Here is a 26,798-nt window from a genome sequence, read left to right on the forward strand (position 1 = left end):
GACAGAACTTATTTGGGACTCGTGCATGTGCAGCCTGGAAACATGAGGAGCTGACACGTGTGGGCTGCCTTTGACAAATGGGTGCCAACAAAGAAATGCTTCCCCTTTTACTCATGGTTCAGATGGTATTGAGATGCATTTCATAAGCTTCTTCTGAAGTCCTTGCTGGATGGAACATCCCTGCCCTTGGTGCTAGTCAACCTGAAAATGCATCCTTCTATTCAGCCTCCCTCCTTCTCTGTTCTCCTCCTTTTGTCCTTTATTCCTGCTCCCTGGAATCCTGCCCTCAAAGCATAAACTGCTTAACTGCACAGAAGCACTTGTCTCAGGCTCTACTTTCAACGGAACCCAAACTACAACCTTTGTGCAAGAAGGCTGGCTCAGCCCATAGTCAATTAATAAAGTGAAGAATTCTAGTTCACAAGAATCAAATCTTAGTCTTAGAGATTAATCCCAACCATTGCTAGAATTAACCCAAGCTGACACAGAGAAAAGGCAGGTGACAGTGTGGCACAGGCTCACTAAATTCTAGAAATAAAGATTCTAGGCAGCTGCTGTTATTTAAAAAATCATTTTATTTATTAAAACTTTCTCATTTCCTAAGGCACTTCAGTAGCTTTCACAAAAACATGTTTGTTCTTTTTTAACCAGGTGAAGCATATGCTTTAGGAGTACCATGGTAACATAATCAGCAAAGAGAAGACAATTACACTGAACACAAAATATCTCCCAATAAAGTTACAGGACTAAAGTGAGCTACTCTGAAAGACCGTGAACACAATTTAAATTTCTTTTTTGTAATATCCTCCCATGATTAAGTATCAAAAAAGGAACACACACAATGACACTGTTTTGGCACTTAGAGAAGTGCTAGAGGCTAGGGCTGGTAAGGCGGTGCACCAGTGGCAGCTGCAGACAATTGCCAGAGTGATTCTGTGTTTAAAAAAAAAGACACAAACCAGCAGGCTAAGGAACCAGCCTTTCCCAAGTGTATTCTGAAGGGCAAATAACTTAAGGAGAAAAGGATACAACAACAAACAAATAAACAATAAAACCCACGCTACAGCTTTGAGAGAAGACAAGGTTGCTCATCTCTCTCACCTGATAAACTTCCTTTAAACCATACATAAGACACTATAGTAGCAAGGAGGTTTCCACAGCAGTGGAAAACAAGAATAGTAGATTCAATGGTGCATTTATTATGAGCCTGGACAAGCCCAGTGCTTTGATCAGATGTAAACAAGTCTACTCAGTCATCATGCTGAGTGGTCTAAGAGCTCACACATCAATGCACTTGCCGGTCATCTGCATCTGCTCATTCTGCTCCATCTTCATTACCTTTCGCTTTCCCTAGCCCTGCGCTCTCCTGCCCTGGGGAAGCAATGATCCAGTTAATGTCCTCTGTAACGGAGAAAAGGTAAGAATCAAACTCCTTGTACAATTACTTCCTTTTCCTCTAAAGTTCACCATTAGAGGGGAGTGGGAAAAGGGGCAGGGGACTTAGACCTCTAGCCTTATTAGGGGCCTTTTCAAGTAGTCTAAAATTAAAATGTAAATTTAGCATATGCTTCTCACATTCCTCCAGATCTCACTGGCTCTAGTGAAAAATTAACTTCTTCGGAGGTGCTGAGTCCATCATCGTAATAGGACTTAGATGAAGTTGTGTATAGATAGCCACAGTGTCCCTAGAGGAAGGTGGTGCTCTAGGACCATATGTAGCCTCTGAGTGTGGGTGCCCATCCATGAGCAAGTCAGACACAGATCAAGAGGATAAACAGCAAAGGCCTTTGTCACTGAAGGACTTGGAGTCTGCACAAGCTGCACAAGCTGGCAAGACGGTCTTTCCTTTTCAGTTTCTCCCTTACTGGAAGCTATGTTAGAAGGCTGTGCTTTTAAGGATTGTGGGCCTTTCTTGACCATCTTTTAACATCCTTGTGTGGCTTGGAGTTTTTCTGTGTTTCATTCTATAAAAACAAGCAAAAATATGTCAGTAACACATTTTAAAAAGATGCCTCCTAGTCTCCAAACAAACAAGAACTGAGGATATCTTCCCTAGGAAGAGAATCTTGCAGCAGATTCTGAAATGTGTCTTCTAGCCTCTGCACTATCCAGCGCGGCCACTGCCATGGAGATGTACATAGTGACATGTTCACACAGGAAGAGACCAGAGAGGATGGACTATAAGTAAGCACCTTGCCATTTACAGCCCTTTAATGGCTGGACTAGTCCATGGTGTCTGTGAGAGGGAGTTTGCGAGTGGCTCTATTGTGAGGGGCGCCTGAGACCTGGCCAGACCCAGACCCAGTGCATCAGCACTGAGGGAGGAGGTCTTCTTACCCTTTGACTCTTAGCATCTGGTCAATGGTGTCCGGGAGCGGGGTACCGAAGCTCTCTGGGAGAAACAAGGTGAGGATGGCTGTCAGGATGGTCAGACTTCCCATGAGAATGTAAGGCAGAAAGCGGTCGTAAGCACCTGTGGCAAAGCAGACAGAGCCCCAGGCCCAGGGCTGCAGTTAGACTTGGTCTCTCTCTACCCCTTTATGCTCCCAGGACTCTGGAAGGGGATCACCTTCCTTCTTGGTCTCACATCTCCCACAGTCTGAGCAGTCATATTAGAATCTGGCACCTAGACAGGTTTCAGAACCCAGAGCTGGCACAGGCATGCCCAGAGCCCAGCAGTGTTCCACCATGCAGGGGAGGACTAAAAAGGGATGGTTGCAGGAGAAGACTGGGCCATGCTGATTATTTCTATTTCTGGGCCATGCTAATTATTATTTCCTAAGGTTGGGTTTCCAAGGAACCCGAGATACTTGTCCAGGGACAGAAATAACTCTTCCACCTCTGCAGATGTATCCCAGCCCATGTGATCTGCCTTCAGGTTAGGCAGGCTGCTTTGCTTGCTTTGAGATCTACATACCATGTTCACAAAGCACTCTGGGTACTCTCAGGTGGGTGTCACCCTCCCTAAAGAGGTACTGGCTAGGGATGTGCAGGGAAACTACAGGTGCTATGAAGACATAATTCTGAGAAGAGAAAACTGGAGACCTGCTACATAAAATGGCATGGGGTGGATCTTCACACAGGATAAAATCACTCTATAGTGCTCTAGGTTATAATTTTCAGTTCATCAGACCTCTTGCATGGACATCTTTTCCCTCATGTTCCTTTTAAACTCTGATTCCAAGAAATTTCTCCAGCTAAGTACACTGGCTCCCTAAACCACTCTGTAGGTTCTTAGGATAAAGGAATTGTAGTCTCTGATGGAAGGCCTGGGATGGCTAAAACAGAAACAAACCCTCTAATTTTCTCATCAATTTCTAGGTAGTCTATAGGTTGTTATTCATTTGAAAGTGAGGGCCAGTGCACTGGGACAAGAACCCTCCCTGGCCAAAGATCCAGTACTGGATGGAGTCCATGTGCCGTATGAGCTTGTTTTCCTGTTAACATGCGACCTCCAGCTTACATTCAAGCCGGTTAGTACTTCCATCCCACTGCTCTAGTGTGCCCTCGGCCCATGGGACTTACCAAGGTAAACGAAGTAGGGAGACAGGATGCTGCCCAGGCGGGACGCTGTGGAGCTGACTCCCACACCCATGTTTCTCACTACTGTGGGATACAGCTCAGCTGTGTACACGTAGACCATGGAAAAGGCAGCCGTGACTCCAAACTTGCCCACCATCACCAGGACTGTAGCCAAATAATACAAGTCTGGAGGAGCAAAGGATAGAGGGTAGGATTAGGTACCAACCCACGGCACACAGCTATTGAGAGCAAAACAAACATACTTGCTCCCCAAATTTTTGGGGGAGTCAGTTTCTATCACTTCCTATTGTGGGGGAAGGAGCTATAGCCAAGACTTCCCTCCAAGTTGACTGCTGAAAGGAGGCTGGGGACTGCAGCTATAAGGACATGTGCTTTCCTCAGCCTGGAGACCACCAGAGTAAGCTTCTCAATAGTCCAATCAACCTGCTTCCCAGTCCAGAAGTCATTAAAGACATGTCTGTCAGGGATTAGCTGTCACCCCCAGACCTCACACTGCAGGCACTATGGAATTAACTCATGATGTTTAGATGAATGGAGAATTCATTGCTAACTCATTTCATGCTTTCCTCCCATTCAGACTTCAAAAAACCCATAGGCCATCAGAATCTCAAGTTGATCTTCTAATCTCTCCATGCTGTGCTGATGGGAGAGCTATATGTGACCTGAAGGTCACTCTGAGCTCAGCTGTGAGCCTCTACGTTGGTTCTGGGCTCCTCCTGCCACATCCCATGGGGAGCTGTTCCTGTGCAGTGTTCCCAGCCTGATGGGCCCAAAAGTGACCATCAGAGGCTCCCAAATCTACAGGTACACTGAAGACTCTATAAATTATTGTAAATGGCTACCTCCCACCCATCTGTGGGATGCCAAGATAGTTTCAGAAATAAACTCCTGCTAAGGGACCGTAAGGCCCTCTCAGTGGTCTGGCCCCTCCCCTTCTCCCTCCTCCTCAAACATGCCAGGCTCATCCCCTGCTCAGGGTCACTGCCTTTGCCATTTCTTCTTCCTAAAATGTTCTCCCAGACTTTTTCAGGGCTTTCTGTCACTTTATATACATTTCAGATGAACTGCCCCCTGTTCAGGGACACTATCAGTGACTATGTAAACGAACTCGGCATTGTCCTTCATTTGTATTCCTAGAAGGTAACGCAGTCTGAACTGTATTAAGCATTTTATTTAATTGTTTGTTGTCTGTCTTCTCAACTAGGATGTATGTTCCATGAGGGCCTGGGGATCTGCCTGGCTTGCTTTCTTGTGTATCGTTATCACCGAGAACAGTGCCCAGCCCGTGGTAGGCATGCCAGAGCTATTTGTTGAATAAATAAAGAAGCCAGGGCCAGGAAAAAAAAGTAACGGGATAGCTCTTTCTTCCCCCTTCTTCTGGAGTGGAAAAGAGTATGAGCACATTAACTTGGGTACAGAGTATAAAATTAACCAACAGCCCCAATGGCTGCTTTTTCCCATTCCCTCAAAGCCCAGGCCATAAGTGTTCTAGTCTCAGAAGACACTTTCTATTGATTTTTAGGCCAAGAATGTACACATGCAAGGGAGCTGTGATGGGCTTGATTTTATTCTCTTTATTAATTGAGACAGCCTGGTAGAAATAAGACACTCAGAGAAGACCCCAAACCATAGATGCACATGGTCCCTACCTGGGGGTACCAGTTGCACGAAGAGAAGGACACTGCCACCCAGGAAGAGGGCAGTGGCCATGGAATAGCGCCGGGGCAAATATTGCAGCAGCAGCCAGGCCAACACGTATGCTGGGACTTCAACCACCGCTGAAAGGAAGCAGTTCACATAGATGTCCCCATGCAAGTTAGGAGTATCAAGGGAAAGCCCGAAATAGCCCACTGATATGGTCATCCTGAAACAGAGTGCAGAAGAAAGCTGGAAAAGCAGTATCTATATCTCTCCCAACCTGTACAACTTTTACAATGCAATTATTTCAGTAAATTCCAAACCATCTTTAAGCAGAGACTAGTAAGGCAGCAGTAACTGTAACCCTGTGTCTTCATAGATCAAAAGATAACTTTCCCCAGCCCAAGTGGTACAGTGTAAACCCTGCACCAGTGCACTCTCAGAGCCTTTCATACAGACAGTGTCCCAGCCAAAAAGCTTGTAAAATTCAGATAGATTTACTTCATTGAAAAGAAAAATTCCAACCTGCCTTTCAGCTTTAAAAATCCTAAGCTGAACCTCCACAAATCCAGCAACTGCAGAAGGAGCTAGAGAATGAGTCAGGAGGCAGACATCAAGTGAGATGTGAGAGGATTGCAGGGATAAGATAACAAAAGGAACAACATTAGGTCAAACACTTGGAGAGAGACCCCCACACACTACCTGTGGTGACCAGTCAGGAAGAGGCTGGTCAGAGGCAGCTAACACCAGCCCCATGGTACTTGTGGAGCAGAGAGGTGGCTCCCAATGGAGGGGCCACACTGCCTCTCATCTCTATGCCCTGCAGTGCCCCTGACCTGGGCATCCCCAGTAGGCATTCTCTCTGTTTATGACCCACACTTTATGGATTAGACTGCTTTGACTCATCTGCAGGTGGAACACACAGCTGGTACAATAAAAAGAGTATGGGCATGAGTCCCCAGGAAATCCAGAGCAGGGAGGACAGCCTGGGTGAACACAAAAGTAGGTGACTCATCACAGGCTGGCATGTGGTGCAGGCTACCTGCTGCTCCTGTCTTGAGGCCAACTCAGGGAATGGTGAAATGCCTGGAGGGATCCTGGGCCATTCCCTGGAAGCGGATGACTCATAGCACCCCCTCAGTAGGCGCAGTGGCTGGCTGCCTCAAAGCTGGATGAGACTAGTAATAAGGACTCTGAGATGAAGTCCGCTCTCCTCGCCCATCTTCTCAACGTTCACCCACCAGGCTCCAGAAGTCGCCTAGAATCCTAGGGTTCGGCCACTGAGCAAAAGCTAGCCAGGTGCACTTGGACATGTTTCCTCTCCATGGTAATTCACAAATCCTTTTCTGACACACTTTGTGAAATGCCTCGAGTGGGAACCTGGTGAGGACATCTAGGCTATAGCCCTGACTCCAGGACCGTTTATGGACATCCCAGGAGGAGCACGTCCTACTTCCACATTTCCAGAAAGTAATTGGCAGCCTCTGCAGCCTACAGGACATGGTGTCTTCACTCAGATCCTTCTTAAAAGCCCTACCTGACCTCCTCAGCCACTGTCTGTGACTGGGTAGGAGACAGAAACTAAATGACCCAAATCGGGCAAGGATTCATTTAAGATCTGGAGAGATTCCCCAAAAAAGAGTCCATATTTCCCAAAATAGCCTCCACAATTGTTTTCATTCTCCTTCTCTGAGGTTCCATCCCATTAAGAATTGTGACATGCCCATTTCTTCAATCTAACACAAGACATATCCTTTTAACTCTCTGATGACACAGGCCCTCAATTTTGGTCCGAGGCATATCTGTAAACAACAGGCCCAATGGCCACTTCAAGAAGCTTTGGAAGCCTCAGGCAGGTCTGTTACATACCACAGCATTATGGACATGACGGTGACCACCCGGATATTCCAGGTTCGAAGCAGATCCAGAATGTTGTGGGACTGCTGCTTCTTGGAACTTAGGTCTTGTAACTGCAGGAACAACATGATAAGGGCATGGGAAGAAGAGGTGGTCAGCGACTCAGAGCACACAATAACATACTTGAATCCCTGGCATCTTAGCTGTCTGCATCTCAGAGTTGGGGAGTGTTATGTTTCTAAGAACAGTAAGGACTGTGTTTTAGGCTGTGAAAACTTCCCTAGGCTTTGTCAGTAACAAATCATAGTGAATGAAAATGAGGAAAAGTAGGTGACCAGTCCCTCAAGGGTACAGGAAGACAGAGGCCCAGACTGACCGGCTTCCTCACTGCACCCCCACACCTTCCTGTCGGTGGCCACATTCCAAGGAGGCCTCTAAGTATTCCTCCCCAAGCCTGGCTCCCTGCCCTCTGGGTCAGAGAGAGAACCTGGCTGTGTGGTTTATTGGTCTGATATTTTTAAAAAGTTAATGTTTCGAGTCCTTATACCATGTAGTTACTGGTCTGCTTCCAGGGAAAAAGAATTCAAATAGAAAAACAGGAAAATTGACCTGAGCTTCACCCAGAGTGACTTCCTACGAAATTCAGCACAGCCAAGGCCATTAATAAACCACACGTCTAAACACACTGATGTTGCTTTCTTAAGCAAACCCAGGTTTGGAGCTTGTTTTTCCAGTTAGAAGTTCAACCAAAGGTCAACTTTGTATTGAAAGGATCCCCTGAAATAGCCTCATTTCCTCAAAGATGCCAGGGGGGCTTATGCATTCACCCAGATTGACCCCTCACTTAAAAACCCCCAAAGCCACCTAACTTAAAAGCCCTCTGCCACACTCCTCCCTGACCTTTGCGCACAGGACCCCTTTCTGGTGCATGCTGGCAGTGGCTGCTGGGCCACCACTCACTGGGAAGTCTGCAGGGCTGGCAGTGGCCATTGGCTTCCGCTGTCTACAGTAACTGTTCCCTCTTTCCCAAGGCCGACCATGCCTGCCTCTCACACTTTAGCATGGCTGCTTGTGGCTGTTCCCACAGCCAACCCCTCATCTTCCAGTTAGACCACAGACACATTCCAGAACCACACCAGGGAGCATTTACAGCTTCTAACCTCTCCTCATAGTCACGAGACCGAGGAAAACTGCCTGCTACAGAGATGGTAGTAGAGGGAACGGGAAGGAAAAGCAAGAACCAGGAACCAGGCAGAGCCAAGAAATGACTCATGGTGTGTGAGAACAGGGTTTGCAGGGAGGGTGGGGTAGGGGGAAGAGGTGGACATCAAAAAGGACCTGACTCCAAGACGATATGCAATAATTAACCATTGGATGGCAGAAAGAGACTAAACACTTTTTTAAAAAAATTATTTTTAATGAATAATTGCTAATACTCAAGAGATGAAATACTTCTAACTCCAAATCTATCTGTGCTTTACATTTTACATTCAGGGTTATCTTTGTAAGATGACAAGCCACCTGAGGTATAAGAAACAATGATTTCCCCAAATGCTGACTTTATGAAAGGCCTATTACAAAAAAAGAGTGTTTATTATTAGAAGTAATGGTTAAAATATATGATTGCCTAGAAAGGAAGGAAGTAAAGAATGAAAATCTAAAACCCGTGGTGAAAAGAGTGAGGCAGCTGTAACCTATTCCTCAACTTCTGAATGTTAACAGGGCCCGCTTGGGGGTGGGGGTGGGGGGTTGGAGGGGCTTGGGGGTGGGCAGCTGGGGCTTGGGCAGAGAGAGGGCTGGGTTGCTGTGAGCAGGGAGGAGTTCAGGGCTGGGTGCTGCTGCCCTCAAATCACAGTCAGTCTGTCCCTCTCACCCGCGCCCACGTGGTGCTTACCTCACTTGGGTCAAAGATGGTGGAAGGCACAACAATTCCATTGGCTTTGGCAGCCTTGCGGATGATCACCTCTGCCTCTTCAAATCGTCCCTGAGAGATGAGCCATCGGGGGGACTCAGGGATGAACCTGGCAGTACAAAGTGTGATCTCAGTGAGGCCTCCCTGCCAACAGTAGACCCACAGACCAGGCAGAGCACAGCCATAGGAGGGAATGAGGTTGCAGAACCAGAGCTTGTGGAATGTTTGGTGTTCACAAGCCAGAAGCAAAGAGCTGATCCACAGGCAGCAATAACCTGGGGTGGATGAGCTTTTGTGTACACCACACTGCACAAAAATGTGAGAGCCTTATACCCCCTGACAGCATGCCGATGCTGGCTGGCCACCTCCATTTCTGAAGAGCAGTGGTGCCACCTGCTGGGCTGAGGAGATGGGTGCAAGATGGGCTCCGGAAGCTGGGCTTCTGTGCATGTCTAGGCCAGCCCAGGCCCTGCTACACTCTCCTCCCTGTCCCTGACACCAACAGAAGCTTCTGCCCTAGCCTCTTAGCTTCTCTTCTCTCCTCACCCTACCCTTGATTTATCCAACAGACTTGTCAGATACTCCACCTAAAATAGCATGTTTGGCCAGGTGCAGTGGTTCACTCCTATAATCCAAGCATTTTAGAGGCGGGTGGATCATTTGAGGCTAGGAGTTTGAGACCAGCCTGGCCAACATGGTGAAACCTGTCTCTACAAAAAAATACAAAAAAATGATCCAGGTGTGGTGGCAGGCACCTGTAGTCCCAGCTACTCGGGAGGCTGAGTCATGAGAATCGCTTGAACTGGGGAGGCGGAGGTTGCAGTAAGTGGAAATCACGCCACTGCACTCCAGCCCAGGTGACAGACAGAGACTTTGTCTCGAAAAAGAAGAAAGAAAAGAAAAGAAAAAAGAAAAAAAAAATTAGCATGCTTATCAAGGCGCTCTATGGATATTATTTTCCATCTTGCTGGGACCAGGTAGCCGCCCCCTGCCCTTGGTCATGACTGGGCCCCATGATGTGTGGCTTACTCTCCCGCTATGCCCTGAAATGCTCTCTGCTCCACGTGGGCTGGTGATCTCACCTTCTCCACCTGCAAGGGGTGATTCCCACCTTAGCTCCTCTGCTGTGTTGGTCGGGAATGGCCTCTTCTCTGCCTGTTCAACTCCTCTACTTTGGTGGTGCAGAAGGAGCCTGGCTTCCTCCACATGGCTACCCTGAGGACACTTGCTTTTGGTGACAGTGCCTGTGGCATGAGGCTTCGGCAGCACACAGCCAGAACTAGGGCCTACACTGTCCTGCCCTGAGGCTTGGGAACTTCCTCCAGGTCATGCTGGACCCCATCTTCTCATAGCTACTGCTACTTCTCCCTGCACTTGGGGCAACCCAGCACAGGACTGAGAGCAAGTCTGTTGCCGTCATGGGATTCTGTTTTGTTTTGGCTCTTTAAGTGTGGAGAAAACATTCTGAAATAATTTATAAATCATCTATGCTTCCTGTCTCTAGGAGACAAAACAGGGATTCATGGGTTGTTGCCGCCCTCTAGTGAAGGCCAGACAGAAATCACCCTGCCAGTGGGCACACGGGGCACAGGGTCACACTCACCACCAGAGTGCCACGCACAGCACCCCCGGCACCGTCAGTGCCATCAGCAGTATTCGCCAGTCTCGGATGAAGTAAGCAAACAGTGGCAGCACCATGTAGCCAAATGCATAAAATATGCACACTCCTAACGTAGAGAATATTATACGAACTGACTTGCCAAGAATTTCTGTCCCTGTTCAAAACAAGGGAGGTCGAGTTAGCAGTTTAATTTGGATTACTTCTTTATTAATTTTTTATGGTATCTGTGTGAATACGCAGGTAAGAAAACAGCCAGAACTGTCTTTAAGTTCCTGGCGCGAGGGAGCGGATGGCATTCTGAACCCTCCTATCTGACCATCTCCTGGGGCTGCATCCCTGTAGCCTCTCAGGCCCCCTAGCAACAGTTCTCTCTTGAAAATTTCACCATGTTCTGAAGCCACATGCTAAAGATGCCATGGTAGGCCCCCTTTAATCCTCACATGAGGAAGAATTTATTAAAAGTGAAGTCATTACTAAGTCAGCACATGCTGACTTAAGCCTCAAGGAAAGAGAATATTAAATATGAAAAGAAAAAACAATCCTTTCAACAATACAACCCAAGGAACTCAAAGGCCTTATCAGCTAGAGTCAGGTTCCTCCAAACACAGGCTGGCCCGCAGCTTCTCAGTGACAACAGGCTGGCACATTTGAGACAAAGCCCTGCAGTGTGCACTCTGAATTAAAACCCTGAAGGTGATGAAAGCCCACTCCTATCAATTTATTCTTGTCCATAGGTATCACCAGCCACAGTGCTCTGCAGACAAGGGGTTCTCTACCTTGGCGAGCTTGCCAGTCACAGCCCCTCCTCCTCCAACCATGCTACCCTCTTTCCTGGGCTGGCTCAGCCTGTGCAGTGGCATGCCCTTTTTGTAAATGGAGGCTCTCTGGTGAGTCCTAGTAAATGGGCCGTCAAGTACGAAGACCATGGAGCCACAGCCCAGAGGCCAGAAAAGAACTGGAAATCAGAAGTCAGGCCATTGTGCTACTGGGGACCCCAGGCTGGTCACATGTCTGGCTCAGTTTCCCTGCCTGTAAGCACGGTTCACCAGGAAGCTCTGGCTGGTTTTGTTAAAAACTCTGTCCCCCTTGAGGGACATCACAGCTGTCTCCAGAAAGGTGGGTGATGGGATGTTGGTGAAATACAGGATCAAGTACTCAACTCCAACCTGATGACCATACCCAGGACAAATGCTGCCACGTAGTTGGAGATCTGGCCCATGCCTACAAGGACAAACAGCATGACAAACATCTCAAAGTTTTTTGAGAAGACCTGCAGGAAGCTGAAGCCTGTCTGCATGCCCATGGTCACAAACAGCACATTCTTCCGGCCAAACCTGGGAAGAAAAGGAGAGTGACAGAGAAGCAGCTGGAAAAGGGCAGCAGGAATGGGCTCCACCAAGTGGGGCTTTCCCAAGATCCATCCAGGGAGCAGGTGTGAACAGTGTTGTCAGGATACCGGCTGCCAGGGACAGTCTCGGTCTCATGGTGCTCATGCTCTTTCTCTCCCCACCAACTCCCCAGGACAAATGTATAGCCTGGGCACCAGGGTTGCCTAAAAAGCAATGCTACAATTATGATAATGATTGCAAGAGACTGAAACACATCAATTATTTAATCCATACATTCATAATGATTTTTTTTTTTTAAAAAGAACCAACTTTGGAGAATGACAGAGAAACAATTCATTATAAATGAAAACTGGCAAATAAGGAGAAAGAGGCATTTGTCCTGATTTTCCTTTGTAAACTATGTGAACAGCAACCAATAATAGATAAGAGGTAGTATTATGTATAAAAGTATTCTAACTTTTAAATGAAAAGGTAATAAAATTAGAATAATACCATGTATAGCCCCCAATGGATTAATAGATATATGCATTATATACTAATGACTGTTTTTTTTTTTTTTTTAGACCAAGGTCCCCCTTTTTTCCCCAGGGGGGAGTGCAGTGGCGCGATCTCAGCTCACTGCAAGCTCCGCCTCCTGGGTTTAGGCCAATTTCTGGACTCTCTCTCCCAATTAGCTGGGACTACAGGCGCCCGCCACCTCGCCCGGCTAGTTTTTTGTATTTTTTAGTAGAGACGGGGTTTCACCGTGTTAGCCAGGATGGTCTCGATCTTCTGACCTCGTGATCCGCCCGTCTCGGCCTCCCAAAGTGCTGGGATTACAGGCTTGAGCCACTGCGCCCGGCCTACTAATGACTGTTAACGTCATGAAGAGACAGTCGGGCATTGCATGCTTCCTATGGTCTTGCCAAAAGGACTGAACCTGAATCAGAACCTGAATCTCAAGTCTCTGGATCCAACTGGCAATTTTGAGGAAATGCAGAGCATAGAGGAATGTGCTGAACTGCATCCTGAGTGTACAATCAACAAAATCCAGACTGTGAAATTCTATAGGTGGAACAGCTCAGTTTCTTCATAGATAATCAGTAAGGCATAGAAGGAGATAGAAGGAGAATCCATGGATTAAGTAGACTAAAAGACATCAAATATGTTAAGTGGGCAACACTAAACTTGTGTCAAGATGCACATTTCGATAATAAAACTAAAACAACTCACAAGGAAGTGATTATTACAGGAGTCAGGCTAGCAGTTACTTAATGGGGAGAGAGAGAGGATGCTGTAATTGGGATGGGGCACATGGACAGGGCTTCTTAGTGGACAGCAAAGTTCAACTGCTTGACTTGGAAGTGGCCATAAGGTTATTTCTCTGAAAAAATTCATTAAGTTGCATATTTTTTCTGTGTGGTTTTCTGTATCTGTGCTCATTTTTAAAAGTTTTTAAAGTTGGGTTTATTTTGGTTTATTTTAAAGAGAGTGCCACAAAGAAGGAAAAAGTCAAGCTAGTGGGAAGCACTGGATTCAGTTTGAGTCTGGCCAGTACTGGCTGACACCCACTTTCATTCAATGTTTATTGAGCATCCATTATAGAGGGCACTTTGGATATCAATAAATAAAAAAGATGCTGTTTCTGCCCTTAAGGAGTGTCATAGTATAACTGGTGAAACATACATTAACCACATTTTAATCTAACACCACCCTACTGAATACACAATTATACACCGAGTCAAGTGCACTGAAGGACTGGCATGCAGGTTCATGAGAGGCACAAGGAAGGAAGTTACCCTGGACTGGGTGTAAGGGTTGGGGAACTGCACATTCAGGGAGGGTCGCCTTGATCATGGGGCACTGAGATGGGAAAAAGTAGTTGACAATGGGGGATTTAAGGTGTAGGGACCAAGCTCTCAATGATATTCACAGTATAGTGGGGAAGACCAACATTAATCCTATAGTAACACTTTTTTCCCCCCAATTTCTGGTAGACGTTATAAACGAAAGTCACAAGGAACTAGGGATGCTAAATTAGCTGGCATGGTTAAAGAAGGCCACAGGGGGTGGGTTGGGGTGTGTGGGGAATGTTTCAGACTCTGAGAAGACCACACACCCCCATGGCTGGAGGGGGCATGGTGAACATGAGGAGCCAGTGTGGTTGGCATCAGGCGTGCAATTCAAGACTACAGTGGTGGCTAGGAGGCAAATTGCACAAGGTCTTGCAACTATGTGGAAGAGTTTGGTGTTTTTCCTCAATGTAAGAGTTTTTTTTTCTGTTGTTTTTTTTTCCCATCACTTTGGGGTACTACTGGCATCTAATGAGTAGAGGCCAGATACGTTGTTAAATATTCTAAAATGCCCAGGAAAATACCCTACAACAAAATTATTTGGCTCAAAATGTTAATAGGGTCGAGAAACCCTCGCCTGGAAGTAGACTCCACTTTCCCCTGCATTGTTTTTTTAATAAGAGTGTTCTGTATGCCAACCAAGGGGTGGTTCCTAACCACAAGGCAGGCTGGTATAATCTCTATGCCCTTTCCCTTCCTAAGAGCTCCCTGGGATGGTAGGGAAGAGACAGATCCAGAGAACGTTTTACATAGCACCAGTCCCTGGCAGTTCAGGGTTGGGATCAGAAATGTTTGCTTTTAAAGTCTGTCAACAAAATGGCAAACACACACATACCTGGAAACAGGACACAGCAGTCTACTTCTTCCCAGAGTTGCGCATCTCTTACAAGTCACATGCATAAAGATGACTCAGTAGTGTCACATAAAGGGCTCTGACAACCCAGGAGTACTTTAATTGCTCTTGAATTTCAGACGTATTCATATGCCAGAAAGATGGTAAAACCTTTATACTATATAAAAAGTTACATTGACGTCCTAGACGAGTTAGGGCATGAATTGATTGCTTTCAGGTAATCTATTTAGCTTAGGTTTTAGAACTGGTTTACTCAGAAATAATGCACTCAGAAGCTGTCCATCCCACGGGGCACTGGGCCTTCCAAGGGGGCACAGACAGGCTTGAGGCAGGGCATTGGGAGTTGAAGGCAGGGGCTGCAGGCAGAACAGTCATACTTTTAGCCACTTAGGGTGTATTTCATTTACTAGACTTAAATGATCCTACTTTAATGAAAGTTCTGTTGCCAGAATATTTAGAAAGGTTTGAAAAACACTATATTAGCCCTTCTGTAGACTAAAGTGGTCCTAAACATACTCACGAATTTTGTTTCCAGTTTCCCTGGGAATAGACCTTTTGGAACTTACATGCTTTCCTCAGGTAATCATTGTGTCACATGGTGAGCAGGTTCTTAAGCTGACCCATGACACAGTTGACCCAGAAAAATACACTGCATTTCTGCTCTGAACTTGGGCACTCTCTTTTTCACATCAAGGGCATTCCTCTGAGCCTCAGCTGTCACTTAGCTCCGTAAGAAGGAATCTCCCATGTCCACTCGGGAGGCCTCTAAGCACAGCACAATCCTCCCCCAGTTCCCCTCTACCCTCCCCGCTCCCCTCTCCCCAGGCAACCTCATCCCCATCTGGGGCTCTGCTGAGGGTTCTATACGCTGACAATTCCTACATGTTTTTCTGCAGCCAAAACCTCTCATGCAGTACCATATCCACACAGCCAGCTGCACACTCTACTTCTCCACTTAGGGGCCTCATAGTCACCCCAAATTTAGTGCACACAAATTGAACTCAACATCTATGAACGTGGTTCTTTTCCAGCATTCTCTGTCTTAGAGAAGTGTACCTTCATTCATCCAGTTACCCAGGCCAGAAAGCTTTCTTCCCTCAATTACGACATCCAGCCCATTGGCAAGTCCTGTTGATTTTACCTCTTACCACTTCCCTCCATTTCTACCACCATCATCTCTGGCATGAACTACTGTGACAACCTTTTAATCGGTCTCTCTGCAACACCTTTTGCTTCCCTTCAATTTTCTCCACAAGGTTGTCAAAGCATCTTTAAAAAAAAAAAAAAAAAGTACAAATCGGATTGTCACGCTATTGCTTTAAAAAATCTCAGTAGCCCACTCCTGCTCTATGGCTGAAGCCCAAAGTCCTAACTGTGATCCACTAAGCCCTGGTTCCTCATCTGCTCAGGGCTCTGCATGCCTCTCCCCTTCATCTTGACACCACTCTCTGCACCTCTGTCGTACGGACTTTGTCCTGCTGCCATGCCTCTTCCTGAGCCCCTGCTTTAGTACGTGCTGTTCTCCCTGCCCGGATGTTCTTTCTCCTCTCTACCCCTCAGCTGGCTACTTTCGACTCCTCTTTCAACTCTCAGCTCATGCTTCACCTTCTCAGGGATGCCCCCCCGACCTCCTGTTAGACAATCCTGTGGCACTCTGCACTTACTTCTCTTTATCACTTACCACGACCAGGGACAACAACGACTTCCTCACTTGGTTGTTTAATACATTCCACCTTGCTAGAAAGCAAGTTCTAGGACAGGAGGGACCTAGAACAGTAGTCCATACAAAATAGAAGAGCAAGACTATCTGGGTCCAAATCCTAACTCTGCCACTTACCAGCTGTGAAATCTTGGGCAAGTTATTTAATCCCTGTTTCACTTTCTCCATTTGTAAACTAGGAATAATAAACAGGTTAGCCTGTTTTTTAAAAAAATATCTGGCTGGGCAGGTGCAGTGGCTCACACCTGTAATCCCAGCACTTTGGGGGGCCAAAGCGGGTGGATCACCTGAGTTCGGGAGTTCGAGACCAGCCTGACCAAAACGGAGAAACCCCGTCTCCATTAAAAATACAAAATTAGCTGGGCGTGGTGGTACATGCCTGTAATCCCAGCAACTCGGGAGGCTGAGGCAGGAGAATCTCTTGAACCCAAGAGGCAGAGGTTGCGGTGAGCCGAGATCGTACCATTGCACTCCAGCCTGGGCAACAAGAGTGAAACTCTGTTTCAAACAACAACAACAACAACAACAACAACAACAAAATATCTGGCCGGGCATGGTGTCTCACACCTGTAATCCCAGCACTATGGGAGGTTATGGAGGGAGGATTGCTTGAGGCCAGGAATTAAAAACCAGGGAAGATGCTGGGACTCCTTTCCACCGGGTAACCCACCAATCTGTGGGGTGTTCTCACATGTGCCATGTGGCCAAGGATTTGCTGAAGGCTGCTACTCTCTTCACAGTCTTCTGTGACAGACCCTGAAGCTCCAGGGAAAGAAGTCACAACATAATGGACCCCTGTGAGAACTTCATGAAAGCTATGGACCTCTCTCCAAAAAAGTGCTCACATGTAGTCTCTAACATTATGCATATAATTTCGAGGGGTTTGAGATTCTCTAAGCCATTAATGTTTCCTTGAGTTAAAAGCTTTAGAATTACACAAATAACCTGCTTATGAGAAACGGATCAAAACAGTATTCTCCCTCCTGTCATAACGTAAATGCCAAAATCACAGGCCACTTAGCTAAGGGGCATCAGCCTTGTGGACATAAGAGTTCTGCTTGTCATACCACTGGTGGCTGGTGAGAGCTCCTCTCACTTTGCAGACAGAATGCTGGTCTTCTTAGGACAACAGAGGCAGACACCGTGGCACCACTAGAGATCTACAATCCAGCACATGTGCATGTGTGCATGAAGTCAACTTCTCCCATGCTCAGGGGCATGACAGAGTCACGGTGACCCAGGGGAAGCAAGCCAGGTTACTGCAGAAGTGAATCATGGCATATTACCTAGTCAACCAGATCAGATACACTCGGCTTACATAGCTCAGATTTCCTTACTTAGCAAGAATTATGGAGTCAGATTTGTTGGCTCTTTTTACTAGGCATGGAGTCTATACCATAGACATAGCTTCCTCTTCTTTAAAATACAGGGCCCTGGGCTGAAAGAATACTACCAACTGAAATCAAGGGCCAGGCACACACTTCTCGCTCAGTGCTGAGGTCCCCTGCTGCTGTAGGAGACAGACACCTTACCTGTCTGACAGCTGCCCTGAAACGAAGGAGCCCAACAGCACACCCACGAAGAACAAGGAGATCGTGAGTGGGGCCTTCCAGTCGTCCTCACACACCAGGTTCCACTGCAAGATGAACAAAGGGGTGTATCATTCCCTTCTTTTTAAAAGGTTTTTAAAGCAAAGGCATCCTGGAAAATGAAGTCAGAACATCCTGCATCCCTGCATGCTCTGAGTGTGAACTCATTTAGTCAGGTGATGGCTCACCTGGACAGGAAGGCAGAGAGCAGGCTTCCTCCCCATCCTGTTTTTCATAGCATTGTGGGCCCCACTGTCTTGCTTCCATTTTGAGGACAGACGGGCAGAGAGTAAGTGTTCTATCAACATGCTGACCCTGAAGAAGGCAAGGCCTCATACGCTTGCTCCTAAAAATCTGAGCAGAGCCCAGGGCTGTGGAAGAGGCAGGGCACCCTCGCTCAGTGGGGTTCAGGCCATTGGCATGAACGTCACTGGAGTGGTTCTGGAAGCAGGGCTCTGGGGCTCTACAGGCCAAAGCATCCAGCAAGAAACTAAGGCCAGGGCACAGAGTGTGCCATCTGGACCTGTTCTGCTCAGCTTCCCACCCTGGGCCAACCGGGTCCTTCTTGTGACCTTTAGAGCTGGAATCTCTGATGCTGCACACCAACTATACTAGGCTCAATTACAGCTGAAAGCTCTGAGCTTGGAGGTAAGAAACTGGGTTTTAGCTCCCACTCTACTATTAACTCTTCCAACCTCAGATAAGCATCACCCCATGCTGTGCCTTGATTTCCCCATTTGTAAAACAGAGATTGGGGTAAGGAACAGGCTGCACCTCTTGAGTTTCCAGCATCCAATGTGTGGTTCCATCTACAGTTACCATGAACAGAAAAAGAGGTCTGAAGACATGGGGAAGCAGTCAGACACCCGGATCAGGCTGCGCCTGCCTAACCAGGAAGAAAGCCCAATCAGGATACTTGGTGGTTCACAGAAAAACGACAAATGTTTTTCAGACAGAGAGATGGTGCTCAGTAGTAACCTTTGCAGACTTCTCACATGAGCAGCCACCCTCCTAGGAACTCAGACCCTTGCCTCCCTGGCGCCAGGCTGCTGGCCTGCCCTCCACGGAGCCTGCTGGCTCCTCACCAACAACGCAGGCAAGGGGACATGCGGCTCCCTAGAACAAAGCATCTCTTCCGGGCCAGTGACAGGAAAAACAAGCCTGCTTCTCCATGCCTCTGGACACCTCTCAGAGGGGTTGGCAGGCAAGACTCAGGCTGGACACGGAGAACTCCCGCAGCAGGCACGCTGCTGGCTCTCCACTTTGGAACAAGCACGGACCTGGATGGGCTGGGAATAGGGTGGCAATCCCCAACCCAGGGAAGAATTGGAGCATCCAACCCTTAATCAGGAGGCAGCCCAGACTAGCAGGAGTCAAGAACATGGGAGCACCACAGCCTGAGTGCCCAGGCTGCCACAGCCTCCAACCTCCACAGGCCAGCACCCACAGGCCATCTTTCTGGTAGGTGGGTGAGTATCCCTGCAGTGGCCCCCACTCACACATGGCTGCTAAATCTAGGACTGGGAGTGGAGGGAGAGACAAAGTTGAGGGATTTGATGACAGGGTGCCAGCCTCTGTGTGTGAGGCCAAGCTTCAGGGGCCAGGTCCTGGCTCCTGCCACTCTTGAGTATGATGGGCTCTATTTCCCAGCTAGCATGTCTTTTATAGTAGAAAAGATGAAAACACAAACAAAGGGTCAGCAGTGGTTTCTCAACAGGACTATCATTAGGTGAGGGTTGGGGACCCATATGGCTGAGCTAGACTAGCAATCCACATGGGCTTCTGTAGTGAGTTCTGGAGTTGCAGACCCCAGGACAGGTCTCCCAATATCAGGCTTCTAAGGACTCCTGGGCTGGCAAGGTTGGGTGCGACCTAAAACCAGGTCAATCTCTGCAGGGGACAGGGTGACTGTAGTGCTCATTTTGAGATAGGCCCCAGAGCATCTCTCAGGCTCCCTTAGCCCCACCCTCTCCACTTGTTCCAGCCTGTCCTTAGCCTAGGCAGGTGTGTAACTCCTTGGTTATCTCTGCCATCCACCCAACGACAGCCCTTGACAACTCTCTGGGCCTGGCTTTGGGCCCTCCAAAAGCAAATATGCATTAACACTTCTTTCCTACTGGCCACTGGGGGTCTGTAAGCAGGATCGGGAAAGGCACTAGGTCTCAAAACTGAACACAAGGGCAAACATAGATTGGGTCCCAGCCTGCCAATCCGTCCACATACCTGTCAACCACCAGATGGACTGCAGTGGGTTCCAGGACTTGGCCAGAATCCCCCTTAGAAGAGGTGGGTGAGAAGCAAATAGAGTCCAGGCTAAGTACCCCCTGCTTAAAGTGTTTACAAAGGAGTCTAGCATTCCTTAGCTCCTGGTTCCCCAGCTGTGATTAAAGCCGTTATAGACCAGCTTATTGATGCCTCCACCTGGCACATGGGATGGGCTATACTGGCTGATGATCACAGGTATCAATGTTAAAATGGAATGTGTGGGTTTAAGATTTGGGTCATGAGCCTAACGCTGTCACCCTTCAGCTGGCTGAGCTGTGAAAGCAGGCCCAACCTGAAAACAATCTGGGAGCAACTCTGGCAAAGGGCCTAGACTTGCCCCTCTTCCTGAGGAAGAAATGCACCTTTCTAGTGGTGATGGTTTCAAAGGTGTAGAGATACATGTATGTCAAATTGCATGCTTTAGCTACATGTTTTTATGTCATTTACACCTTAATAGAGCTGTTAAACATTTTTAAAAAGAGGGAGAATTGTGTCTCCTGTGCCTCATACATAATTGGCACTGCTTTTCAGTTATGAGAAGTAGAGAGATGACATAGTTCCCTGGGACTGAATGTTCTTACCTGTGAATTGGCAGGAAGGGAAAAAAAAGATAGGGTGTATGCCCCTAAGGCAGAAGTTCTTCCCTGAGGGGATGTACCTAGCCTGACCGTATCAACAGTCAGACATGCGGCTAGGCACCGCGTTACTGACTGCCATGTATTCCTATATTCCTACACACATTTTGTCCCGCCTCCTGCTGCAATTAATGATGCAAATAATCCTTGCCCCAGCGTTGTCAGAGCAAAGAGAAAAGGTATTTGCTATCTTTGCTATCACATCCTCTACAACTCCTGGCAGTGCCCCCTTTATAGAGGAGAGGCTCAGGAGCTCTTTGGTACAGAGGTGAGTGAATGAATGGATAAATAAAAAGGTATCAACCTTCAACGTCTTGGTATACTTTAGTTCTTGCTTGGCTGCCCAAAGTTGAGATGAACCCTGAACTCCTGAACTTCAATCTCCAGAATATCTTTTTTTTCTTTTGAAATAGTCTTGCTCTGTTGCCCAGGCTGGAGTGCAGTGGCACAATCTCGGCTTACTGCAACCTCCACCTCCCGGGTTCAAGTGATTCTCATGCCTCAGCCTCCTGAGTGGCTGGGACTACAGGCATGCACCACCAGCCTGGCTAAGCTTTGTATTTTTAGTAGAGATGGGGTTTTGCCATGTTGATCAGGCTGGTCTTGAACGCTGACCTCAGGTTATCTGCCCACCTCAGCCTCCCAAAGTGCTGGGATTAAAGGCAAGAGCCACCACGCCTGACACTTTTTTTTTTTTTTTTTTCTGGCTCCCTGACCCCCTGCTTTGCGTCAACTGTCAGAACTTTACCCAGGATGACAGGTCTCAGCTAGCTAGAGAGTGGCTCAATCTGACCAATCATAGCCAGAAGTGTCTACTATGTGTGTGCATAGTGGGCCACGGGACCCCACAGGTGGCTTCTCTGCCTTGCTATATAGCTGCAAAAGCCTGGATGAGGGTCTGTGTGTGAGAGAAACCAGCAAAGGTATAGCAATGAGGCTCAAGCTCCAGGTCTCTCGGGTCTCTGCTGCCCAGCCCCAGCCCCAGTTCCCAGGTTGCTCTGGCTTTTCCTCCAGGCAGCTTTGGGAATAACAGTGAGGGCTCTCCCATCTTCTAAGATGATTTATCTCTACACGACACAAGGCTGATAGAAAAGCTAGTCCAGGACAATAGGGAGAGAGTGGGAGTCCCACCCAGGACTGGGCCGAGGGCTTCTCAGAAGCAGACAGGTGAAGAGCAAGGTGATGCAGAGTAGCTTGGAAGTTTCTTTTCTTTCTTTCTTTTTTTTTTTTTGTGACAGGGTCTTGCTCTTGTCGTCCAGGCTGGTATGCAATGGCGTGATCTTGGCTCACTGCAACCTCCGCTTCCCAGGTTCAGGCAATTCTCCTGCCTTAGTCTCCCTCCCAAGTAGCTGGGATTACAGGCACCCGCCACCATGTGGGGCTAATTTTTGTATTTTCAGTAGAGACGGGGTTTCACCATGTTGACCAGGCTGGTCTCTAACTCCTGACCTTGTGATCCACCTGCCTCAGCCTCCCAAAGTGCTGGGTTTACAGGCATGAGCCACCACATCCGGCCAGAAGTTTCTCAAGGAACCTGTCTGTCCACAGGCTGGACAGAGCTATAGTGAAACCAAAGAGCAGGCAGCCCAGGCAATCTCAGAAACCACCCAGGTTCCCAGCAGATGTGGCAGTCCATGGCCAAGAAGCACTGCATGATGGGTTAGCTAATTCCCCAGTACCCCAGGGATGACTAAGGGGCCACAGGAGAGGCCAGCCTAGAACCATGTGGACCACCAAACGATTCCTGAAACATGGGGGCATAAAACTCTTTCACCTCATAAAATCATTTTTATTTATTAATATTATTATTATTCTTTTGAGATGGAGTCTCGCTCTGCCACCCAGGTGGGAGTGTCGTGGCTCGATCTCGGTTCACTGCATCATCTGTCTCCTGGGTTCAAGCGATTCTCCTGCTTCAGCCTCCCAAGTAGCTGTGATTACAGGTGCGTGCCACCACACCCAGCTAATTTTTGTATTTTTAGTAGAGATGGAGTTTCACCATGTTGGCCAGGCTGGTCTTGAACTCTTGATCTCAAGTGATCTGCTGCCTTGGCTTCCCAAAGTGCTGGGATTACAGGCGTGAGCCACCACACCCTGCCAATATTTATTTATTTGTTAATTACTGGCAGATTCCTTCTGCCAATTCCAACACCTCATTCCACATCCATGTGGCGTCAAAGCCCCAGTCAGTGGGCAGGGGAGTCACCTTTCCTTTAAAAAATTCCAGTCAATCCTTTTCAGCCACCCTCAAGTTTCCCTTCTAAGAACTGAATTATTTTTCTTTAGTTCTGAAATTTTAGAGATGATTTCTTAAATTATTCATTAACCCATTCAATAAAAATTTTCCTGAGAACCTCCCTCTGCATCCAGAATTGTGGCAGAAATTGAGGAAGATGCAAAGATCTAAATCCACCACAAAGTTTGGTACTACATGTATGTACTTTAACTTGAACAAAGAAAAAAAATCCAGACAAGACACCTGAGGTTGCAGTCTTCAGTGGAAAAAAATATGACTAGTAATGCAATACCAGTGTACTTACAAATGTATGATTTGGGGCAGAGGGCAGGCTTAGAGACATTTAGCAGGCATGGGACTAGATGCAGTGGTCAGCAGGGTAGGTTTGAGTTGAAAGACAACAGGCCATAGAAAAAGCCATTAGAATGTTGATGCAGCAACTTCCAGCAGTAGCCGTTCACCTGAGAACAAGTAGCTCTGAACTTCAAGTCAAGCATTCCAGTAGCCCAAAACAAAGATCTAAGCATTAATCTGGCCTCCCTACAAAGACTGACAACATATAAGTAGGTGAAAGGGCACACAACTGCTTTGAAACTGCTAAGACAGCTAAATAAATAGTCTAAATATTAAAAAACAAAAGGCTGACATTGGCAGCAAGATAAGGTCAGACTCCCTGGCACGGCTGGCCTTCGGGAGTTCATCAATGCCACCGCCACTCAGTCCAATGTGGGATGAGGGCAGCAAAGCAGGAACAAATGACTAGAGTAAGCTGGGGTCCCTCAGGGGTCAATGTAAAACCCCAAGAGATGCCATGAGCTTCTTCTCACTTCACCACCTCCCTCTTCTTTAGGCAGCCCCAAGTAGAATTTGTAGGGATTCCTGCGTCATGTTCCCCTCTGTGGCCTCTGCCTGCAACCTCAGGGACAGCCTCTGCTTTCATAGTACTCACTGGCTTCCAGGAAGGTAACAGACCCACCTGTGAGGCGAGGACCCAGGATTTGTGGCAACTGAAGGTTCCAATTCCCTGTGGATTCACAGGCCAGAAAGCATAGTTGGCTACCTCCAGGGAGTGCCTCTTTTGTCAAGTCATGATGCCTCTGGACACTGCAGCTATGTCACTAGCTAAGAAATCCCAGTGGGGCTCAGGTCACACTCCCACTACATACATGTGGAGAAAGCAGGTCCAGGTGCTGGGGACATCAAATTTCCAAACATAAAAAAAACACACACGTGCACACACACTTGAGTCTTTAGGGGTAGCTCTCAGACTCCCTTGAAGAGTGACGACGCCAAGAAGCAACACAGTTGGGACCTCCAGAGCCCCTGTAAGCCCCTCCGAGGCTCCAGGAGGGAGGCTCAGCACCAACATCCAGCAGGGCTTGAAGCCATGCCAGGGCCTGTGGCACTCTCCCCCTCTGTGAACTCTCCCCTCTCTGTGAACTCTGCCCTCCTGCTGGGTGGTTTCTTGCCATTGCATTGGGGCCTTCAGCTCACTATTATGCTGAGCTGAACACCCTAGGCTCACTGAGAGTCCCCCTCCTCCGGGAAGCCTTCTCTAACCTGCGAATTCGTCATTAGCACATTTTAGTGAGCCTATCTATCAATGAGGGCTATTCACTGGCTACTTACTCAATGCTGCTGAAACTTCAGGGAGCTAGAGTGCCAGTGTCTGAAAAAGACACAAAACATATCCATCATTAACATCATGTTCCTACATCCAGCTCCAACAACTGCTCCAACAGGTTCAGAGGGGACAGACAAAACCACCCAGAGGGAAAATTCAAGGAGCTGAGAAATGAGAAAGGTTCCCCCACACCCTATGACCTAAGGTTGTATGCTTTAACTAAATCTGGCCAACAGCCTTGCCTCATAATACCTTAGAAAACATTCCAGGTCAACAAGTCACCCTGAACAGATCTTCAGATGAATGGATCTTAAAGACTGACAACTGACAGCCTGGTGTGGTGGCTCACACCTGTAATCCCAGCACTTTGGGAGGCAGAAGCAGGTGGATCACGAGGTCAAGAGATTGAGACCATTCTGGCCAACATGGTGAAACCCTGTCTCTACTAAAAACACAAAAATGAGCTGGGCGTGGTGGCTCACAGCTACTCGGAGGCTAAGGCAGGAGAATCACTTGAACCCGGGAGGCGAAGGTTGCAGTAAGCCGAGAATACACGACTGCACTCCAGCCTGACGACAGAGGGAGACTCTGTCTCAAAAAAAAAAAAAAAAAAAAAAAAACTGACAACTGACCATGGGAAAAGGCAAAGGATTACTTACAGGGCATGACCAGATTGTCATTCTGGGTTGTGGACGGTAGGGGAAGGAGTAACTAGGGGAAAAAGGGAAGAGGCAGTTGTACACACATGCCTTATTTAACTTTAAAAGTTCAGGAAAGATAAGTATTTCCTCTCTTCTAAAAAGAAGCCAAGAGACTAGAGGAAAAACGGGATAGCCCCTGGCCCAAGCCCTGGCTCTGCTACTCACTCACCACCCGCAACCCCACTTAGAGGAAGTCTTGGACACTCAGGGCCATAGAATATCGCCCAAGGACCGCCAGGACCTTCCTGGTACCCTCGCAAAGTGGCCATCAGGATGGGAGACCACCCTGACAACCTCTTGCAGGGAGGAGTACACTCTGACTTGAGGTCACCTTGTGAAACGTTCCCAAGCCACCTGGCTGGAGGGTCTCCATCGCTAGGGTGTTGACTGTTGGGGGAGGGGGAGTGACAGCGTCCAGCGCGCATCTGGGAGAGAGGAGCTCGGGTTCAAGGACCGCGACAGTCTCCTCCGCGCCTCAATCTCAGCCCCAGCAGAGGCCGGCACCCACCTCGGTCACAATGGTGGACAGATAGATGTCCCGGCTGAACTCCCAGCCATCCAGGCAGCTCTCCAGCTCCAGTTGCCCCAGGTCCACATCGCGCCCCGGCTCCAGCCCGAGCGCCGAGAAGTTGGCGATGGTGGCGAGCCGGTAGCGCCGGCAGCTGTGGGGCACCTCGCGGCCGTCCTGCAGCTGCAGTGGGACACTGTGGTTGCGCCAGGCGCTGCTTAGGTTTGCGGCGTCCGGCACCCGGCAGCGGTGCTCCGGGGTCGCTATCAGGAACACGGCGGACAGGCCGTTGAAGCCATTGGGGATGATGCTGGCGCTGAGCAGGAAGAAGATGAGGCGCTGGAAGGGCCCCCACTCGCCCAGGAAGGCGGTCACCTCGTCGTAGTCCCGCATGCCGCCCTCAGAGGCCCACAGAGCGCGGCCTGGGGTCGCGCGACGCGGAGGACTTTGCGCGTGCGCGCGGGGCACCCGCAACCTACCGGGCGAGCCTGGCAGCGAGCTACCCAAGACCGTCCGCCGAGGGTAGGCTCGCAAGCTGACACTGCCGCCTTGGTCGCCTTGGTCCCGCCGCGGCCGGCCTTACATAGGGCGCGCGGCCGGGGAGGGTTCCGGGGCCTGGGCCACAAGGCGCGCCCCGCCGGCAGACGGAGCGGGGCCGGCGAGGGCGGAGCTGGGGCGGGCTGCTAGGGCGGAGCTGGGGAGGGCCGCGAGGGCGCGGGGCGGGCCGGCAGCCGAGTGCACCTGAGGCACCGGCCGGGCCTGTCCTGGGGGCCTGGCGGCGGCCAGGCCTCCGCCAGCCAAGCCTGCTGGGGACGACCGAGGTAGCCCGGGCTCGGCTTAGGAAGGCAGCGGGACTAGCGGCCTTGGGGTCCGAGTCCGAACTCGCTCCTCCATCGGGGGACTGGGAGCGAGTGG

The 26,798-nt window shown here is 48.6% G+C and overlaps 2 protein-coding genes and 1 long non-coding RNA gene across 16 annotated transcripts in view; 2 read left to right on the forward strand and 1 right to left on the reverse strand.

Moving 5' to 3' along the window:
- Positions 1 to 12,475, forward strand: part of LOC111529568 — a 48,750-nt gene extending 36,275 nt beyond the window's left edge. For 4 of the 13 annotated variants that reach the window (XM_023196468.3, XM_023196490.3, XM_023196482.3 and 1 more), the window contains 2 exons: positions 1,355 to 1,417; positions 11,306 to 12,475. In XM_023196468.3, coding sequence (XP_023052236.2) covers positions 1,355 to 1,417; positions 11,306 to 11,695 — 453 coding nt within the window. In that variant the 3' untranslated portion in view covers positions 11,696 to 12,475. The other 9 variants (XR_002727482.3, XR_002727477.3, XR_002727480.3 and 6 more) reach the window with 7 other exon arrangements.
- On the reverse strand, positions 556 to 26,549 carry SLC22A5 (solute carrier family 22 member 5). Of its 2 annotated transcripts, XM_023196447.3 has the most exons (11): positions 25,884 to 26,549; positions 18,103 to 18,174; positions 17,858 to 17,961; positions 11,751 to 11,905; positions 10,554 to 10,725; positions 8,933 to 9,059; positions 7,051 to 7,151; positions 5,193 to 5,407; positions 3,526 to 3,708; positions 2,338 to 2,473; positions 556 to 1,964 (listed from the first exon to the last, which is right to left on the reverse strand). In XM_023196447.3, the coding sequence occupies exons 1-11, from the start codon at positions 26,274 to 26,276 to the stop codon at positions 1,877 to 1,879; spliced, it is 1,746 nt and encodes a 581-aa protein (XP_023052215.2). In that variant the 5' UTR covers positions 26,277 to 26,549; the 3' UTR covers positions 556 to 1,876. The 2 variants fall into 2 exon arrangements, with proteins under 2 accessions (XP_023052215.2, XP_023052210.2); XM_023196442.2 differs by lacking the exon at positions 18,103 to 18,174.
- The window catches only part of LOC111529651, a 57,004-nt gene continuing 56,470 nt past the window's right edge, over positions 26,265 to 26,798 (forward strand). Inside the window, exon 1 of the long non-coding RNA XR_002727495.3 lies at positions 26,265 to 26,405. This is a non-coding gene — a long non-coding RNA (uncharacterized LOC111529651). The remainder of the gene's footprint in view (positions 26,406 to 26,798) is intronic.

Source organism: Piliocolobus tephrosceles, chromosome 4 (assembly GCF_002776525.5).
Source record: "Piliocolobus tephrosceles isolate RC106 chromosome 4, ASM277652v3, whole genome shotgun sequence".
Taxonomy (NCBI): domain Eukaryota; kingdom Metazoa; phylum Chordata; class Mammalia; order Primates; family Cercopithecidae; genus Piliocolobus; species Piliocolobus tephrosceles.

Coding starts and splice junctions, on each gene's coding strand:
- SLC22A5 (XM_023196447.3), bottom strand. CDS start 26,276: ATGCGGGACTACGACGAGGTGACCGCCTTCCTGGGCGAGTGGGGGCCC. Junction 3,709..5,192: donor CGTGCAACTGGTACCCCCAG/GTAGGGACCATG, acceptor TTGCTCCTCCAG/ACTTGTATTATTTGGCTACA. Junction 2,474..3,525: donor TCCCTACTTCGTTTACCTTG/GTAAGTCCCATG, acceptor GCTTTGCCACAG/GTGCTTACGACCGCTTTCTG.